Below are 19,505 nucleotides of genomic sequence, written 5' to 3'. Positions count from 1 at the left end.
ACTGCGCAGGCGCAGGCCAGCCACGGATAAGATTTGTCAGCTTCTAGCAAAATCTAGAGAGAGTGCTCCCCCTCCCCTTGGGGCATGCAATCTTCCCGCCCACCGGTCACATGACCCAAGGGGGAGGGAGCACTCTTCCCTCCAGTTCTCTTTCTGCCACCACGGAGAGAGAACGTGTTAGCTTCGTCTCCAGCAATGGAGTCCAAGGAATGTGTTAGCTTCGTCTCTAGCCATGGAGTCCAAGAAAGCTCCACTTTTCAAGAAATGAACCTCTTGTGGTACCAAGATGGTGAAGACTGATCCTCACCTTGAATGTCTCCTTTGTTTGGGAGAAGGCCACATTCCTGCAACTTGCAAAAGTTGCTCCAAACTTACCAACAAGGCCCTGAGAGTTCGGTCGACTCGCCTGCTCTCTCACCTCTACAAAGAGTCTCTGCGTCCGCGGGGTCAATCTGCTGAGCCTGGTACTTCGACCGGTAAGCCACAATCTGAAGTGGGACTCCCCCCAACAAAAAAATCCAAGAATGGTGGCCCTTCTAAGAATCCCTCGTCGGTCATTGTTCGTCTGGCAAAGATTACTGCTCTGGATTCCCAAGATGGCCGAGGCCAAGGCTCTTCGCGCCATGCTTCCCGCTCCAGATCACCTCGGCGCCGATCGCCTTCGCGTTCACCAAAGTCTCTTCGACGCCCATCACCCTCGACATCTCCTCGACGCCGATCTCAGGCCAAGTCATCACATCCCTTGGCGTCGCTTGCCTCCAACATAGCTGCACAGCAGCCCATTACTATCGAGGATTCGCCTCCTCATTCCCTGGCTACCCCCTCGGTTCCGTGTCCGAGCAGGGCCCAGGAAGACTCGGCTGAGTTCAAACAGCACCTCCTTCATCTCTACAAAGATGTGCCTCCGGTGCTTACAAAGTCCCCACAGCCGGGCGATAAGGGGCCTCAGGCAGAATCTGCAGAGCTCCAGGAAGGTGCCGTTCAGCCACCCCCTCCTGTGAGCACCTAATGAAACTCTCAATGGTCAGTCGAAAAGACCCAAGTAGAGTCGCCGAAAGGTTTGTCCCATCTTGAACCTGGTCAACGGCCTCGGCGTCGATTGACTTCTCGACGCCATTCTCGAAGTCCGGCTTCATCCAGATCCAGTCGGCGTCTGTCTACTTCGCACCGTCGCCGCCCTACCCATCGGAGCCGATCCTCTTCTCGACGTTGTTCTGCCCGTCGGAGTCTATCCATCTCCCGCAGACGCTGGTCGTCCTCTCGTCAGAGCTGATCTACTTGTCGCAGCCGTTCTTCTCGTCGAAGCCGATCCGTTCATCGTCGGCGCCGATCTACTTCTCTCTGCTCCCAATCTCGCCGGTCTTCATCCAAACAGTCAATCTCCGGACATAGCCGTTCACTTCGCTCACATGGTCCAGATGTTCACACTCGTCATTCATCATCCAAGCAGTTAATCACCAGACATAGCCGTTCACTTCGCTCACGGTCCTGTCATTCGGAGGCACCGTTCCTCCTCTTGGAGCCGGTCTTCCTCCCGTCGGCGCCGGGATGTTTCTCGACGCCGATACCCGACTCCATCAGTTTACTCGGGTTCTTCGGTCGACCGTCGTCATCACAGTCGCTCCCGTTCACGTTCACCTTCCGGGGGCTCTTGTCGGTGTCGACACACGCCATCCCGCCATCCTGATGACAGATCCAAAGACTCCGTCCGTCCAAGGCAAGCGCCGCTTCGCAAGCCTCCTCTAACTAGGTCTCCTTCCATGTCAAGGGACACTGATCATTCCAAGTATGACGCCTCCTTCTCTCCTGGTTCGGATGAGGATGAGGAATCCCGTGCTTCAGTTCCCTCACCCGAGGACACTGTTGGGGACTCTAAACCGGTTTCTCCTACGGGAGATGTTTGCTTATACGCGGAACAACTAATCCGAATGGCGAAGGCTCTTAAAATTGAGTTTAAACCGGAAGATTCCGGTCTGATAGATGATATTATGGATATCCTCCATAGCCCTGATGTAGGCCCTGTGGCCCTCCCCATGATAAAAAGCATTCTCGAAGTGGTCCGTACCAACTGGGCTAAGCCTGCCTCAGTCCCCTCGCCCACCAAAAGAGTAGAGAATCTCTATAAGATTCGCAGGGAAGGTGGAGAGTTCCTTTATCAGCACCCCCCACCTAATTCCGTCATAGTGGAGGCTTTGCCTGGTAAATATAGGTTAGGAGCACATTCCTCTCCGCAGGATAGATAGGGTCGTAAACTGGATACCCTTGCTAGAAAAGTTTACACTTCTAGTGCTGTAGGCCTCCGCATTTCCAACTTCCTTGTTTTCATGGCCTGATATCAATACTCTCTTTGGGATCACGTTTTCCCTCAAATTTCTTGTCCTTCCTGATGACCAGCGTCCTTCGGCGGTAGCCATTCAGTCAGAAGGCATGTCTTTAGCAAGACAGCAGCTCACGGTGGCACGCCATGTGGCAGATTCGTCCAGTAAAGCCATTGTGTCCACCATAGTTATTCGCAGACACGCTTGGCTACGTCAATCTGTGCTCCCCTATGATACTAGATCACGTATCGAGGACCTTCTGTTTGAAGGGACGTCCTTATTCAGCGACCAAATGGATACCTTCCTGGATCGCTTGAAAAAGAATAAAACAAATGCAAAGTCCCTAGGGATTACCCCTCAGGCGCCCGACTTTAAGCGGCGTTACTTTGGCCCGCAAGCCAACCAGCCTTCCCGCCCATACCGTTTTCAGGGTTCTTTTACACAACCATCATTTTGCCCATCCTTTCCTCGTCCTCAAAACAAAAGTCACCTTTGGAGTCACCTTTGGAGACAAGCCCCAAAGAAAGAATTTCCTTGGAACAGTCCATGTGGATCTGTGAGTGCTTGGACTATGTTACATGCAGCTCCGAAATAATTTCTCACTGGAGGTTCTGTAGGATCAGGAAAAAGGCTGAGGGGGGCAAGAGGCCCCTCCACCCATGCTGCCCCTCCTCCTTAAAATCAGCTTCTGTACCTTTAAAAGTGATGTTCTTGGAACTGAATGTGGCTCTGATCAAAGCAGTGAGGCCAGAGACAACTCATAAATATATCATGGAGCGTAACCCTCGGATCCCCACACCCCAGCCATTTGTCACCATCTCCTCCTCCAGGAATTCTTTAAATACTAGTAGTATTAATTAAGATACCCTGCAGTGGATACCCAGAGTAAAGTCATGTATCTCATAGCAATTGGATGATTGAGTCATCATATGCAATCATGCATTCACATGTTTTTGTTTTTGAAAAATCTGAACTATTTTCAAAGATTGCAGGGGCAGGGGAAGGTTTTCTGCAAAGGAAGACTTCCTTACTTTGTGAAAGGAAACAATGGGCCACAACAAGGAAGGCTGGCAAGTGAAGAGTTTTCAGCAGAAAAGAGGGGAAATCGTCAGTCGCTATAAAATTCCATTATAAAACGAATGCAAACGGTGTTTTTTTCCCTTGAATGCTGGTTACAGGCTCTCTCCTACCAGGCCACCATCATTTCTTCCCCTTAGGAATCAGTGGAAAGAAGTGTGTCTGCACTGAGAGGCATCTTTGACCATTCTGTTTGAAATTTAGATTAGAAGGAGGGCTATGTTCTGAGCAAATTTGGTGCCGTTAACTTTAAAAACAGCTGCCCAAGACCCTCTGATCAGTTCCCCATTGAAAATAATCACCTAAAAATTCCAGAACTCCTCCTCTTCCCCCCCCACAAAAGGATTTGACTCCAAAACTAGTAATGGCCTACCCAGAAATCAGTAATCACAGTAAAGTTTCTCTCCTGAATCCCCGATCTAAAAATTATAACAAATTTTTCTCGGATCACACCGCTAATTGTCAAAAGAAAAAAGACAGCAGCTTCTTTCCATGTATAATTTTCACTTTTTGCCTTGATAGCAGCTCCTTGTGCTATACCAGACAATATTTCTCAAGGTTTCCCAAGTTTCAGAAGCAGCTGTTCATGTAGCATCAAGGTGGGTAGTGGTGGGTTTCAGAAGGAGACAGTGTACAAGCCGTCTGAGCATATGGATCTAGGTATACACAACTTTGAGTCTGGTCCTTAGTACCAAGTAGTTAGTCTGAAAATGCTTTTAAAATCTTGAAGCGAGATATTAAATATAAGCATGAGGTTTTGAAGTTCGGAACCACAATAAAGATTAATTTGTCTTTTCAGTTTGAATAACATATAGTGCATCATAAAGGTGGCAGGCAATGGCAAACCACCTCTTAGAGACTCTTGCCTTGAAAACCCTATGCGGTCACCATAAATCAGCTGTGACTTGGCAACACACACGCACGCACACAAAGGTGGTTATATTTGTTTGGACTTACATGCTTTCCCATATGCTTTTTAGTTTCCTTGCTTGTTCTTTTCTTCTATGCATAATAAATGGAGCCTAGTATAATGTGGATAATTGTTTTTTGTTTTGTTTTATAATTACATGCTTGCTTTACTGGAAATATTCTAAAAGACTTTAAAATACATTTTCCTGCACTCTTTTTGTGTTACAGATGAATGACATCATAGGAACAGTAAGGGAGTCTAATCTCAAACTAACACTGGCCTTTGGAATAGGCATCCACCATGCGGGGCTGCATGAGCGAGACAGAAAAACTGTAGAGGAGTTGTTCGTGAATTGCAAGATTCAAGTATGCTTATTCTCTTTATAACATCAGACTGAAAGTTTATTCCCTTTTTAAAGTTCTGGTTTTGTCACACCTACTTCTGCCATCAAATGTTCATTTTTTTTCTTTAGGTTCTTATTGCAACTAGCACATTAGCTTGGGGTGTCAATTTTCCAGCACATTTGGTAATTGTAAAAGGAACAGAATATTATGATGGAAAAACACGGCGATATGTGGATTATCCTATTACAGGTATTGGCACAAATCATGTGTGTGTGTGTGTGTGTGTGTGTGTTAAGTGCCGTCAAGTTGCTTCCGACTCATGGCGACCCTATGAATGAAAATCCTCCAAAATGTCCTATCTTTGACAGCCTTGCTCAGATCTTGCAAATTGAGGGCTGTGGCTTCCTTTATTGAGTCAGTCCGTCTCCTGTTGGGTCTTCCTCTTTTCCTGCTGCCCTCAACTTTTCCTAGCATGACTATCTTTTCCAGTGACTCTTGTCTTCTCATGATGTGACCAAATCATAGATCTGTGTTAAAGGAATACATGGTACATCTGTGCAATTCAAAAGAGTTCCTTTAATTACTCCTGAATATGAAAAGAAGCAAAGTTGAGTTCCTTACGTTTTTCTTCAAATATCTTAAATGGTAATTGGCAAAGCAATCCTGAAGGTAGGGGCCAAGTGGCCTTAGGAGTCGGCGTGACCCCCTGCGCCAGCGTTAGTGCCACTTGCACTGACTAAATGGGCACTAACACCAGCACAGGGCTACTTATGCCGATGTTGGGGAGCTGCGCAGCAGTGCCACGCATGAATGCCGGTGCAGTCACCACGGCAGCATTTCTCTGGTGCAGGGGCTTGCACCAGCGCCAAAAGGGCCATTCCTGGGAACGGAGCTGACTTTAGTCAGCTCCCTGAGCCCTTTCGCCCCAAGAATGCCCCCTTTTGCTTGTGTGAGCCCCGTGAAAATGAATGGAGCAGTTTCACAGGGTTTTGAGAAAATCACATATTGGGCTTGCTGCAGTAGCAAGCAAGCCGCTCAGAAGGCAGTGTGGCGCCACCATCCCTAGGCGCCCCGCAACTCTCCCCTTAGGATTGGGCTGTACGTTATAGTAGAGATGTGATGTTTTTTATTGTTTTTTGTTTTTTAATGATGGCTTGGACCTTATGGATATGTTCAATGGTGCTTTCTTCTGGCACAAAGTATCTTCCACCAGTAAAGTCTCTCACATCAAAGGAAAGCTTTTTGCATTGAAGAAGAGCACCATTGCTAGCAGATAAGAGCTGTAAGATCCAACTCATTGCATGTAAAATTCCTTTGAGTATATCCTTTTTTTTTTAGTATAGATGCATCTTAGAAATTTTCTAAATGAAAGAATAAATACACTTGATAATGGTGGGGGAATAAGTCATTCAAATAGGTTAAACATGCATTGCACATTGTGAAGAAATTCAAGTTTAGATGTCCATGCTTCCATGTTAACTTCTTCATCACCAAAAGATCCCAGACATTGTTGTGCCAATCACATGTAGAATTTGACAGGATTTTCCAGCACAATGCTATCAAAATTCAAGCTGGAACAAGTGTGAGAGTTAACATTTTTCAAATTTTGCTGTGCTTGAAAATATTGAATTTGGATAATCATGAACAATTAGAGGCAAATTAATAGCAAAACGGTAGTATCTAAGGAGAATTCTTTTGTGGGAGTAAGTGTTTACCACATTTGTGTCCTAATATTCTTACTAGTTAGTATTGTATAGCTTATTATAAACTATTTTGTAAGCAAATGAGAATATCATGTTTGTTTGTTAGAATTGGAGGAAGGCACATGTATTTCAGGGAGCTCAGGGCAGAATACATGGTTCCTCCATTTTGTTTATGAAATAGCTTATATATTGTCGACTGGCCCAAGATCCCCCAGGAATCTTTGTGGTTTCCTGGGTAACTAAAATTTGTAAAAAATTAAAAAAAGAGTTTAATATGTAACTTGAAGCTTCTCAGTGATATATTTCTTTATTTTTACTTTTTTGACTGCCTTTATAACATTAGTCGTGTAAGTGCTGTTTATTTAAAATAAATTGTCGTTTAGTTGTAGCCTTGTTATATAGAACATTTCTAAGAGTAGAGTGCTACAAGGCTGAGAATGTGATGTATTTAAAGGAAAGTTTACCCAAGGGACCACACTAAAATGAGCACAAGGAACCTGACATATGGGATACACAGTGGACTGTACTGGGCTAGGTGGACAATGGTCTGACTTAGAACAGAGTAGCTTCATGTGCTATATATGCGCCCTGTTCCATTTCCCACCAGCCGTGTGAAACGAAAGGGGGCAATATGAACTAAAGCAACCTGTTGAGGCAAGTCCAGCCTGGGACATTCAGGACCATCGAACCAACGCCTCAATTTGTCCATGTTTTACTAAGCTTTATTCACTCAAGTTCATGCTTGAGGTTTGGATTTTAACCATTATCTGTGGGATCAGTGAGAAGAATGTTACATATATCTGGATATTTGATTAATAGACCTGGATATTTGATTAATAGACGAGTAATAGGGACTGCACCACACACTTAACATTGTAATCAATTGACTTTTGTAGATGTTCTTCAGATGATGGGACGTGCTGGAAGACCTCAGTTTGATGACCAAGGCAAGGCAGTGATTCTAGTTCATGATATCAAGAAAGATTTCTACAAAAAATTTCTTTATGAACCTTTCCCAGTTGAATCAAGGTAAAGAAAGAAAAATAACTTCTTTAATAATTATAGAGAAAAATGATTCACTAAGGCACTGCATTCCTTCCAACTGCCAAAAAAGGAACCTTTAACTTTCTTGTAGTCCAGTTTCCACTCTATTTTCCTGGCCTGGAGGAACTTCTGGATTCTCAGTTTATAGTCCTATATTATATTATAAATACTTCTGTGAAGGCTATTCCCAGTGCCTGAGAAAGTCTTGGACGAGTAAGCAGGAGAGTAGAAGGACCTATCGCAGCAAAAACCAATGTTATTCCCAGACAACCTTCTCTTTTAATTTATCCAGGTGCTTAGTGGCTTCTTTCTTTCTTTTCTTCTGGGCCCTTTAGCAGCCCCTGAACTTGGGGCTAGTCGTACATCCTGGATAGTTCTCTAACTAAGAAACCATGGTGGTGGCTACCTTGTTGCAAGTGGGGTGGAATTGGCTGATGTTGTATCTGCACGCATAATAACTTGTAATAAGTGGTAAAATAGCACTGTCCTTCCCAAATGGCATTTCCCCCTTTTTAGAAGCTTTAGTGTTCTGTGGAATAAATTTTCATATCTGTGGCAAGATGTTAAAAGAATAATTATCTGTTAAGTCAAATTTAAAGCTTTGTGTATTTAATAGGATCACACAGTTAATGCAATTTATTGTAAGTCAACTAGTGCAAAAAAGTCTCCTTTTTTTAGTTTGCTGGAAGTTCTATCAGATCACTTAAATGCTGAAATTGCAGCTGGAACTGTATCTTCAAAGCAAGATGCAATGGATTACATCACATGGACCTACTTCTTCCGTCGTCTTATCATGAATCCTAGGTGAGTAGTTTGCAAATTGTTGTTGTCAGAGAAGTGATTCACATATGGAAGCAGCCTTCTGTGCTTATAGCATTTGCTGCTTCAAGACCCATGGACCTAAACTGAATGCATGTCCTAGTGTAGCAGCCATGGGGAGGGGAGAGGGAGGACTACCCACAAGACTGAAGAATGTCTAATCCCAGACTCTGGCTTCTCCTATGGATTCTTTAAACCCCAACCGCCCATAATCAGGTAACAAGGGGGGCACAGGCTTTGATTAAAAGCTTGGTAGTATGTAAGCTGTGTGGTCCATGAAGGTCTCTTATTTGGGAACATGCCAGACCAAGGCTGTAATTATTTATGAGGTAAGTAGAAATCCCTTTTGCATAGATATTTGACTGGACAGACAAGACACAGTTGGAGATGAACAACAATGGTTCATTTAACAGAAAATAAAGTCTTCAACAGTGTAAAGTTCTTGCATAGAAATGCTACTTGTTTCCTTTCAGTATAATTCCCATCCCCAATTGATGAGGATTCACTTGCATGCTACATTTGATGGCAGCATGAATCCAGTGCACCTGTGCATTTCTCAGTCCCTGTGGCTTAGGGGACATGGCAAAAAATTGTTCTTTTGCCTGTTTTGGCTCTCAGCATTTCCATCAACATGACACCCACTTTACAAGTAGGGGTAGTGATTAATAACGTGATTTAGAGCCTCATATGCACATATAACTCTTGCTAGCAGCCAGAATTCCGTAAGTACATGAAGTTCTTTCATTTATCCCTAGCCCTTATGAAAATCCCTGCTTCTGTGTGTGGATCAAATTTGTTGATATAATAGTCAGATAAAAGCCCTTGAGCACTCTTGAAGCCATGTTATTGTTTTAATGTTGTAGGATGTAGTATTTATGGAAATGTGACCATTTTCTTCCCTTTTCCTGGTGATAATATAATGTAAGGTGTGGTGTGACATCATACACTGCAATTCTCCATCCCCATCTCATTTCATTGGTTGGTGAAAAGGAAGAGATGCATACTGTGATAACATCAATCCATAATTATATTGCTATGCATTATCAGGAAAGTTCTCTGTTTGTTCAATACTTAATTAATCATGTACTAATTGGTAATCCACCCCACATACAATTTAAGTCTAAGTTAACATGGTTTACTGGTTAATAGTCTTGGGCAAAAAACCAGTATAAGGCTCAATAATTCAATTCCAAATGCTAATTGGAAACTCTCAATATATTTTCAAAATAGTGATAATGACAAAGACAATGTGCATCACAAATACTCACAATCAATTATACAAAACTATATACAAAATATATACAAAACCCTAATGCTAACTGAATATAATCCCTGAGGAGAGGCAATATAACGTTCTTTAATAAATAAGTCCAAACAATTTCAGTAGGACGTGATGATAGACTTGAAGATAGATGACTAAATGTATCCGCTCAGGATTGAAAAGTGCATATCATGGCATATGCTTGCTTGAGCGTGCTTGAAAACTGTCTCCGGATTGATTCTCACGTTTTCACCACAAATATGTGGCTTCTTCAGTCAAACATTAATGCAAGCTCAAGTTTTACTCTCAGTTTGCCCAGAGCTTTTCCCTTCTTTACTGGTGGACAAAAAAAGGAAATGTGTTGTGGCTGTTGGTATTATTTAAGCATTGATTATTTTAGTGTTGTTTAGAAGTATGTGTTATTTATAGTATTTTATCACTGATTGTTACACATCTTGAGTCCTAATTTGTCAGAAGAAAGGGTTTATAAATATTTCAAGTACATAATACATACATACTATCTTGTATTCAAACAGCTGTTCTGTTTGTTCCCTTGATTTTTAACAGAATTTAAACATAACTAACTTCTCCAGATTGGGGTTTCTATGTTTAGTGTTCAATTTTTAAAAATACTGCACAGCTGCTTTAGTACTTTTTTATTTTTAACATGTAAATGAATATTTAATATTCAAAAGGGGTGTTCTTGGGGGGGGGAAAGGCTCCAGAGGCGGACTAAAGTCAGCCCCTCCCCGGGAACGCCCCCTTTGGCACCAGCATGAGCCCCTGCACCAGAGATAAGCTGCTGCCACAGCAGCTCCAATGGCACCCATGCGTGGCACTGATGTACCACTCCCCAGCGCCAGTGTAAGTGGCCCTGCACCAGCGATAATGCCAATTTGCATGGTGCAAGTGACGTTTATGCCACTGTAGAGGATCACACCGGCTCGTGAGGCCATTCGGTCCCCCTCCTTCAGGATTGCACTGAAAATGTTATGATTCCAAACTAGGTAGATTGTTTCCTCTAAAAACATTTTAAAATTAAACAATGTGTATGCAAGCCTACATTCACCATTTGATTGAGTAGAGATTATAAATTTTTGCTTTAATTGAAAAGTGTGTTTTGTTCAGAAGAAGTAGCTAAACCTTCTTTAAGTAATGTCCCCAATCTTTTTAAGCCTCTAGGCACCTTTGAAATTCTGGCACAGGATGGTGGGTGCAACCACAAAATGTCTACCACGGGAAGTAGCACCAAACACAAAATGTTAGGGAGTGAGGTCATTCATAATTCTAATATTCTTCAACATTTCCTGAAGCGGTTCTGTTTAACGGGATGCCTTTTGAAACTGGTGTGGCAGCTACTGCTGAAGCAACTCTTTAAAAATCTGCACAGCCAATCAGAAGCCCTACTGAGCAAAAGCTCCACAGGGCCTCTCCCACTTTCTAAAACAACTTGACCAGCGCCAGGAAAGCTGTCAGCATACACCATGACACCCACAAATACCATGTTGGGGTTCCCTGATGTACATGAAGGATCTCTCAGTGGGCTCTTTGATAAAAAATTTGTAAGAAGATACCAAAAAAAGGAGAAATCAGTGCTGTATTTTTAAATGAAAAATACCATTATTTTTGCTAACTTTCTTAAACTTTTCTTCATCTGTGGTTTTTCAAACATTTTTACATGCCAGAGATTCCCACCATATCACTGTGAAGCTCCCCAATTTTATCATCACTCTTAATATGCAATACATCGGTCTGAATCCATTTTGCTATTCATGGGACACTAACAAGATTGCACATTCTTTGAGGAGGAGGTGTCCACATGCTGCAAACATGCTGCAGTTGAGGCATTGTTATTCAGACTGCAGTCTTGGCACACACCCAGAGCAAATCAGAGCTGCAAGGGTGAATATTCTCCCAGTATTTATATGTTATTAATTCCCCTTCTCCTGCCACACATATCTGATGACTGATTTCACCATGAGGCCTCTTGCAGCACCATCGCTAATAGCAAGAGAAGACATCATGAGAGCTATAACTTTCTATGCCCGCCTATCACAGTCGAATGTACTTAATACGTGCACTGTCCCATTCCCATGTTAGCACACCGGCAGGTACCAACCCAGGCTAACAATTGCTGTTATGGTGACACTGCACACGAATGCTTTGATGCTGTTGTCCATGTCATGGTGCATGTGAAACATTGACATACAAAAGCTTTTTACACATGGCCCATATTTACATCTGTTTCACCTTTGGTGTGAGAGGGAGGGAAGCTGGAAGAAACAAAACAGAGAGCCTTGGCTGAGTCTGGGTCCCTCTTCTCTTCATTCCCGTCCCACTTTTACCGTTGAACCCCATATAGAACGTCTGTCTTCCAGCCACAAGTGTTGCGGCATGAGGCAGTAAATGCAGTGGCATGCATGCAGCCATCCATTTCTCTTGTTCATTACAAAAGTGCTTTCATCCATTTAAACATGCCCAGGATCTCAGCTTTCAATAGAAAATACTTCTTTTTGCTAATTATTTTGGACAGAATCCTCAGTTAATATATTACCCTCATATAGAGTCAGTCACAGCGAGTTTACCTTTTCTCCAGTCACCTTGCATGGAAAATGGAAAAGTTATAGAAATACCAAAACATGACACTCATAGGTAATTGGGCACTAGCAAGGTGGTGAGGGTACCCCATATTACAAGCTGGCATACTGTGCAGGACTCACAGTTGGCAGCAAAACCCATGTTTTTTCTGCAGCTGCACAGAATCGTAACTGTTTCAGCCAGTAGCTAGAAGATTGGGATATAGTAACTTCTCTGCTGCTTTCTTGGCTTCATAGAGAGGGGAAGGAGAGAGCAAAAGTTTTGTGTTCCTTATGCCCCTTGTGTTAGAGTTTGCAAAATTCTCAAAGGTTGTTAGTGACAAAACTAAAATAATTCCTCTTTCTGGAAAGGTTCCTTCTACCCTTTATGGGTGAGGGGAATGTGGGATGATTTTTATTTGTCCTGTTTATTTCCTCTAGCAATATAGCTTCCCCCCGTCTGGTTGCGTCCCCTTTTAATCTCTGCTCAGGCCTCCCGAGGTCCATGCCAGCCATAAATTTTGATAACTGTGGTGTAGCCCTCATAAGGTGGAAATAGTCAAACTGTTTCTTTTAAAAAGGGAATCTGCCTACTTTAACAGATAAAAAGTTTCACAAGTTTGGGGGAGCAATCCACTGACAGTGAAATGCTGCTCATTCCCATTGAAACCAGTGCACTGTTAAGCACTCAGAGGTTAAAGAGACGGGGCTAGCATATCAACTAGCTTAACATTTCAGTGCAAAATACAGCACTTTTGAGCATTGATTGCAAGCCATTTTAATAATGAATCTGGTTCACTTAGCTTACCAGTCAAAAATGATAATGACAGTCAGTCAATTTATGTCTCAGTGACAGAAACCTCCTTTCTCTTGCAACTGTTCTGGCTCTCATGGGAATGTCTGATTTCCTTCCCATTGAGGCATGTTGATCCATGACTGTTGGAATAGGACCAGAGACTGCATTGATTGGATCACCTCTCCAGTGTTTTATCCATCAGGGGTATGCTCAAAATAACAGATTTTACCCCCGCTTCATATCCATGGTTAGAAAAATTAACTTCAAGAAAAATCACCTCGATTACAGTGTGTCACAAAATGACTAAATGAAATATCCTTTCAGGATAACTATTTGTGTCTGCCTTATGTTTTAAATGAAACTTCTCTTCAAAATGGTAAATCTTAAAGGAAAAAATACTTACGAGTTAAGCTCTTGTGGTTTTCCGGAGAAATCCTCTAGAATGCAAGTAAGAGTTTTCCTTGTAGCATTTTTCAGCCGTCCCTGGAACCCAGTTTCATTATCTGTGTCATTACTACCACCGTATAATCTGAACATAAAAAACATGGTGTTTGTAACAAATGACTCCACAGACCTGACAGTTATAGCAGCACCGTTTCAAGGCTGATGAAAAATTTCCCAGGGAGATCTTGGGTCAGGTTTACATAAACTATACAGGAAGCAATTGCCACCACCATCCACATTAAACCCAAAACGGTCTGTGTAACTTCATCTGCATTTTATGTCTCTGTGAGTCCCTTTCTTTTTCAGCTGATGAAATTCCACACTTGCTTCGATTAGAAAAATAAGTTCATGTTTCTTGTTGTGTTGTTGATACGTTCAGTTGGTTTTGTGGGAAGTAAGGGTGTTATGTATTATTTAAACGCCCGTTTAAAAAGTTTGTTCCTTCGGTTTGTTCAAATTTTATGTACTTTGTAAATTTTTATGGAGCCTAGGGGCTTGTTATTGCATTTTTCCCAGTGGGCTACTAATGGAAGTTAGCCTGTCTACCCCATGTGCTAGATGCTGTTAGTATAAAACTGCCTTTGACTTTCACACCTCTCAAGGGACGAGTAATTGTTGTGTTCAAACAGCCTGTAATTGTGATCCCGCTGGCTTTCTCAGTACGCTTCTGGCTATTAGAATCATTAAACAACTCAGCACCTGTTAACAGCATTGTAAATATTCAACCTTGCTTGTGTGCAGGTTGAGCCCAATATAGGAGAAGGCTTACAGAGCCCAGCCTCATAAATTAGAGCTTCTGACAAGTCAATTATTGTGAAACTGGGTTTCACTGAGAAATAAATGAAATGGTGTACTGACAAAAAAGGTGGGTTGTCTGTCTGCAGCAGAAGGAAAATAATGGCTAGATGATTCAATGCAGTGACCATGAAACTACACTGTTCTTTATTCTTTATCTGCAATTAAATAGTTAGATAATATAGTTACCCAGAAGGTGGTGCCTGATATATAGTGCAGGGTTTGTGCACTTTGCACATACCAGCCTTTAAACTTAAAAATAACATGATATTTTTAAGCTGGGCACCTATTCTGTCTAATGAAGTAGATGTATCCTGTTTGAGATCATCACATTCTTAGGATTTTGAAATCCTATTTATGCTAGTGGGTATGCTCAATGTGTACACATAATTATGTATGATATATATGTATGTGAATAATGATAAGCACAATAGTTTACATAAAATAAAAATCCTACTGTTATGTTAGACTTCTAAGTTTCCTAGAAATAACATGAGTATTTTGGAATTCATTATTATTTTTAAACATTCAGTTTTCCGTTTCAAACCAGAAAGGCTAGTTTTGATCAATAATACTTTGTGTAACTGTGGCTATGCCAAACGAAATCCTGTTCTACCACAATATCTTTATTGAGACCATGTTTTAAATTGTTGTTGATGGTATTAACTATAATGGTGATAATACGTGGGCTCTGATTGAACTGTACGAATAGCTTCATTTAAAGGCCTTCTGGCTCACAGTCTAATTGCATTTTTATTACATTAGCTATTTTGCAATTGTAAAAGAATATTATGACGAAAGGAAAGTGTTCACACAAATTATTCCCTACATTATGCTTCTTCATACAGACTAGAAATTAATATTTTAGTATTGCTTTATTTCTGTAGAATACAATTTTTAAGTTCCATTACTTAATCTACAGTTAAGATTAGAAATCTTAAACTGAACATTTTTATGCAAAAGTTATAATTTAAGAGTAATTAGAATGTCAAAAATTTAACATGATGATGTTTCAAAAGTAGATGTTCTGTTTGTTATACAGTCTGGGTAAATTACAAGTAAAAATAGCTTGGATCCAGTAATATGCAAGCAGAAACATAAAAGAGCAATTCAGTTCTTGCGCAGTGCCTAGGGCTTTCATCTCTATATATTATAGTGCCCCAGAAATTGGTTGCACAAGGTATTTTGCAAAGAGAAATGCAATAAGTTTGACTTTGCACAATTTGCTACTTTGATTTTTTCCCCCTTGTGTTTCTGCTTGTGCAAGAGTTCTAGCATAAGCAGTAATTTTGTGCTTGATCCAACCAAGTATCCGTAGATCCAAAGAACCCTGTAACCTTTTTAACGTGCCCAAGTAAACTTTGAACTCTTAAATAGTAGACGATGCTCCTCACCCCCATTCTAACTGATGGGAGTTTCAAAAGAAAATTGAGATATGGCGTGGGATTCTGCATTTTTTTTTAAATGAAAAGTTCCACTGACCATGCTCAAATGATTGGATGTTCTTCAATTGGCACCTGGCTTATAATTTCCAGTTAATTTGTCAATATTCATATTGAAATCAAAGTTAAAAGTTGTTATCCTTTAGTAGAATAACTAAAACAAAAATATAGACCATTTATTTTAATCAATATGATTTCACCATGTTTATTTTCTAATTTATGCTATGTTTGCACAATTACATCTGCATTCCTTTCCATTTTCTTTTAGCAAAACGTTCATATTTTACAACCCCTAAATCATTATATTTTAGCAACGTCCCCCTGTCCCCATCTTGATTTTTACAGTGCCACCTTTTTTGGCACGTTGCTTCAAATTTGTTGCAAGGTATTTGGTACAATTGCACAAACCATGGAGTTTTAATGAAAATAAATGAGACCACAAATCTTGGTTGAGAGCATATATATGTAGACCAAATGTTCCAATAGCAGAGCAGTAAAAAATAAATGAGAAGCAGCATCAGCGCTAGTGTCCATAGATGCTTGCCTTGTATTACAGTAAAAGCTTTGTTGTTCAGCGCTGGATTTCCCAGAATGTTCACTTAACTGGTATTAACCAGAGGTCAAGCTTCTCCCCCTCAACCTCCTGTGTCTTTTGGGCACACAAGTACCCCACTCAGGTTGTCAGGAGCCAGCTCTGCTGGAGTGCTCCTGGGATTCTAGGTAGAGGACAGGGCAGGATGCATTTGATTGACCAGCCCCCCCCCCCATTTCCCATGAGTGCTGGATAACAAACCTTTTACTGTAATTTTTTTTTTAATTTTCTTTTATTTTTATTTAGTCTTATATCTTGCCCTTCTCCCAGCCGGAGCCGGTCTCAGGTGGCTCACAACAATAAAACAACATAAAAACATAGCAGCATATAAGTGATCTAAGTTAAAACCAATAGTCTCATAAGTTTAAAAAACAGAAGGTGCTCATTACAATACATAGAGGCCAGGGGCTGACCAGCTTGGAAGCAGCCTGGGTCCTCTAATCCAGCTCGTAGAAGGGAGCAGGGGAACAGGAAGGGAGGCCAGGTATGTTGGGGTGGGGAGAAGTTGCTGCCTTCAATCGGCTCTGTGTGTGTGTGTGTGTGTGTGTGTAAAGTGCCGTCAAGTCACAGCCGACTTATGGCGACCTCTTTTGGGGGTTCTCATGGCAAGAGGTGGTTTGCCAGTGCCTTCCTCTGCACAGCAACCCTGGTATTCCTTGGTGGTCTCCCATCCAAATACTAACCAGGGCTGACCCTGCTTAGCTTCTGAGATCTGACAAGATCAGGCTAGCCTGGGCAATTCAGGTCAGCGCCTTACAGGCTATACAGGGTTTTATGTTAACACAAGTAGATACTGTTTGAGTATCCCACATCCCGACTGACCTGAAAACTGGACCCTTCAAGTCAGCATGCAAGCAGATCTGCATGGCCCTCTCCTGACTTCTGAGAGGCCGGGGACCGCACAGATCTGACTTGCAGCCGCGCTGCCCAGCCTTTGCCCAGCCAAAGTCTGGAGAGGCCGAGCAGCATGGCTGCAAGTCAGATCAAACTTCAGGGGCCCAGCTTTCAGTTTAGCATCCCCGCCGCTGCCAAAGTTTGACTGCGGCGGGGAAGGAAGCTAAACTGAAAGCTGGGCGCACTGTGAACACGCTCAGCCTTCAGTTTAGCTTTCCTCCCCGCCAGTCGAACTTCACATCCAAAATCCAGAAAGATCCAAACTACAGACCACTTCTGGTCCCATGCTGTCTGTTCACAAATTAATTCAAATTTTCCATCCTGCTTAGTAAAGTATTCAGTAAGAATACAGGCATACCTCAGAGATTTTGCTGGTCTGGTTCCAGACCACAATAAAACCTTCAATTTGTTAAACAAAAAAACAAAAAAACCACGCAATATCTGTGAGGCACAATAAAGCAAAGTGCAATAAATAGGGTTGCCAGGCCCCTCTTCATCACCAGTGGGAGATTTTTGGGGTGGAGCCTGAGGAGGGGCGGGTTGGGGAGGGTGGGACTTCAATGCCATAAAATCCAATGGCCAAAGCTGCCATTTTCTCCAGGGGAACTGATCTCTATCGGCTGGAGATCAGTTGTAATAGCAGGAGATCTCCATCTATTACCTGGAGGTTGGCAACCCTAGCAATAAAATGAGGTATTCCTTCACTATATTGGGTTTAAACAGAAAGCCCCTGAATGTCAGATGATTCCCCCTAATAAAGGTTACACTCAGTTTTTTATTACTGTAAGTAACTGTAACTTGGATACAAATTTAAGATGGCCCTTCTTTTTCTTGACAACATAAATGGGAAAGTAATGTTGTCTTTCAGGTAACTAGGGTATGTGTTTTCAGGCTTATTAATATTTAAACTGGCTTCTCGTGTGATACTTTACAACTTCTTTCATGGTTACAATATCATAATCAAAGCAACACATCTACTCTGAGGGCTAGGAGATAACTAATACAGCAAGCAAGTGTACCTAATTTGGGGCTCATTAGACAGCTTCAGACGTTTTTTCTTCTCTTCAAAAATCCATCTAGAGAAAGAGGAAGGATCAGCTATGACTATGAAACCTTGCAGAAGTATAGATTGGGGGCGGGGTAACATCTCAATCATTTATATGGTCATTTACCCAGAACAGTTTTTACATGCCAGCAGGGAAAAGTTTCATTTGAGGTAGCAGTTGTGTCCAGCTAATTCTTACGGTAGTCATGATCTGTACTGTGTTTGTTTCTGCTGTACAAATCATCACGATGTCATTCATGTATCAGCAGTATTTTAAAAGTTCTTCTCTTTTGCATTTTTATTTATGCAGTTACTATAACTTAGATGATATAAGCCATGACAATATGAACAAGTTCCTTTCAAACCTTGTTGAGAAGTCACTCATCGACCTGGAATACTCTTACTGCATTAAAATTGAAGAGGTATGGTTATTTTACACTTCATTAAAAGTCCGAAAAGAAAAACTAGATAATACTTATGAGGGATTGGCCTTTGCACTGAAATTTCTTGTATGATTAAATATGTGTAGGGTACTGTGACACCTTCTGTTACACCTATTGGTATTCTTCAGTTACTTGGCATTAGAGCCAGTCTCACAGAATTAAGTTTATTTTATCACTTTTGTTCAGTGTAAATACACAGATAAATGCCCCTGTTAGAGTACTGTATAAAATCGGTTAACTGTGGCAGAGTATCAACCATACTGTATTGCATTTATATAAAATATCTGCATTTTCCCATTTTTAATAGGATGACCACACCATTGAACCTCTCACGCTAGGCCGCATTGCTTCATATTACTATTTGAAGCATCCAACAGTAAGAATGTTCAAGGACCGTTTAAAACCTGAATGCAGCGTAGAAGAACTTCTCTCAGTTCTCACAGTAAGTTGTATTTTTTATTTATTAAATTCAGTATTGCCCTGGCCTGGATAGCCCAGGCTAGCCCGATTTCATCAGATCTCAGAAGCTAAGCAGGATCGGCCTTGCTTAGTATTTGGATGGGAGACCACCAAGGAATTTTTAGGGTCACAACACAGAGGCAGGCAAGGGCAAACCACCTCTGAACATCTCTTGCCTTACAAACCACATGGGGGCACTTTCCCCCACCACCACCAAATTAAGTATTAATCCAAAGATGTTACTTTATAGTTTCTACTACTATGGAGGAATGGGGCCTTCACTGTCTTAATAAGGGTATTGTCTGCTAATTTCCTTAGGATCTTTGACTTTGCCTAATGAATATGTGTTAGCATAACAAAATTTGCACAGATCTGTAGATCCATTTTGTTTGTAAACTGGATCTACTTTGGAGCCCTGAAGGACACCTGTACGTTAGCATACAATGTAGACTTAATGATAACCTCCTAACATGTGATAGAGTTTGTAGAGAAATTAGTATCAAAAGTTGCAATCTGTTTTAATTTGGGGGACTTCTCAAATGC

General features: G+C 41.6%; 1 protein-coding gene across 1 annotated transcript in view; it reads left to right on the top strand.

Moving 5' to 3' along the window:
- Nucleotides 1–19,505, top strand: part of ASCC3 (activating signal cointegrator 1 complex subunit 3) — a 267,934-nt gene that overhangs the window by 190,261 nt on the left and 58,168 nt on the right. Inside the window, exons 30-35 of the mRNA XM_056856333.1 lie at nt 4,533–4,670; nt 4,778–4,898; nt 7,249–7,381; nt 8,075–8,200; nt 18,371–18,482; nt 18,811–18,945. Coding sequence (XP_056712311.1) covers nt 4,533–4,670; nt 4,778–4,898; nt 7,249–7,381; nt 8,075–8,200; nt 18,371–18,482; nt 18,811–18,945 — 765 coding nt within the window. The remainder of the gene's footprint in view (nt 1–4,532; nt 4,671–4,777; nt 4,899–7,248; nt 7,382–8,074; nt 8,201–18,370; nt 18,483–18,810; nt 18,946–19,505) is intronic.

Source organism: Euleptes europaea, chromosome 10, assembly GCF_029931775.1.
Source record: "Euleptes europaea isolate rEulEur1 chromosome 10, rEulEur1.hap1, whole genome shotgun sequence".
In the NCBI taxonomy this organism is placed as follows: Eukaryota; Metazoa; Chordata; class Lepidosauria; order Squamata; family Sphaerodactylidae; genus Euleptes; species Euleptes europaea.
The sequence above is the reverse complement of the archived record's forward strand: the minus strand, read 5'-3'. Positions and strand labels throughout refer to the sequence as shown.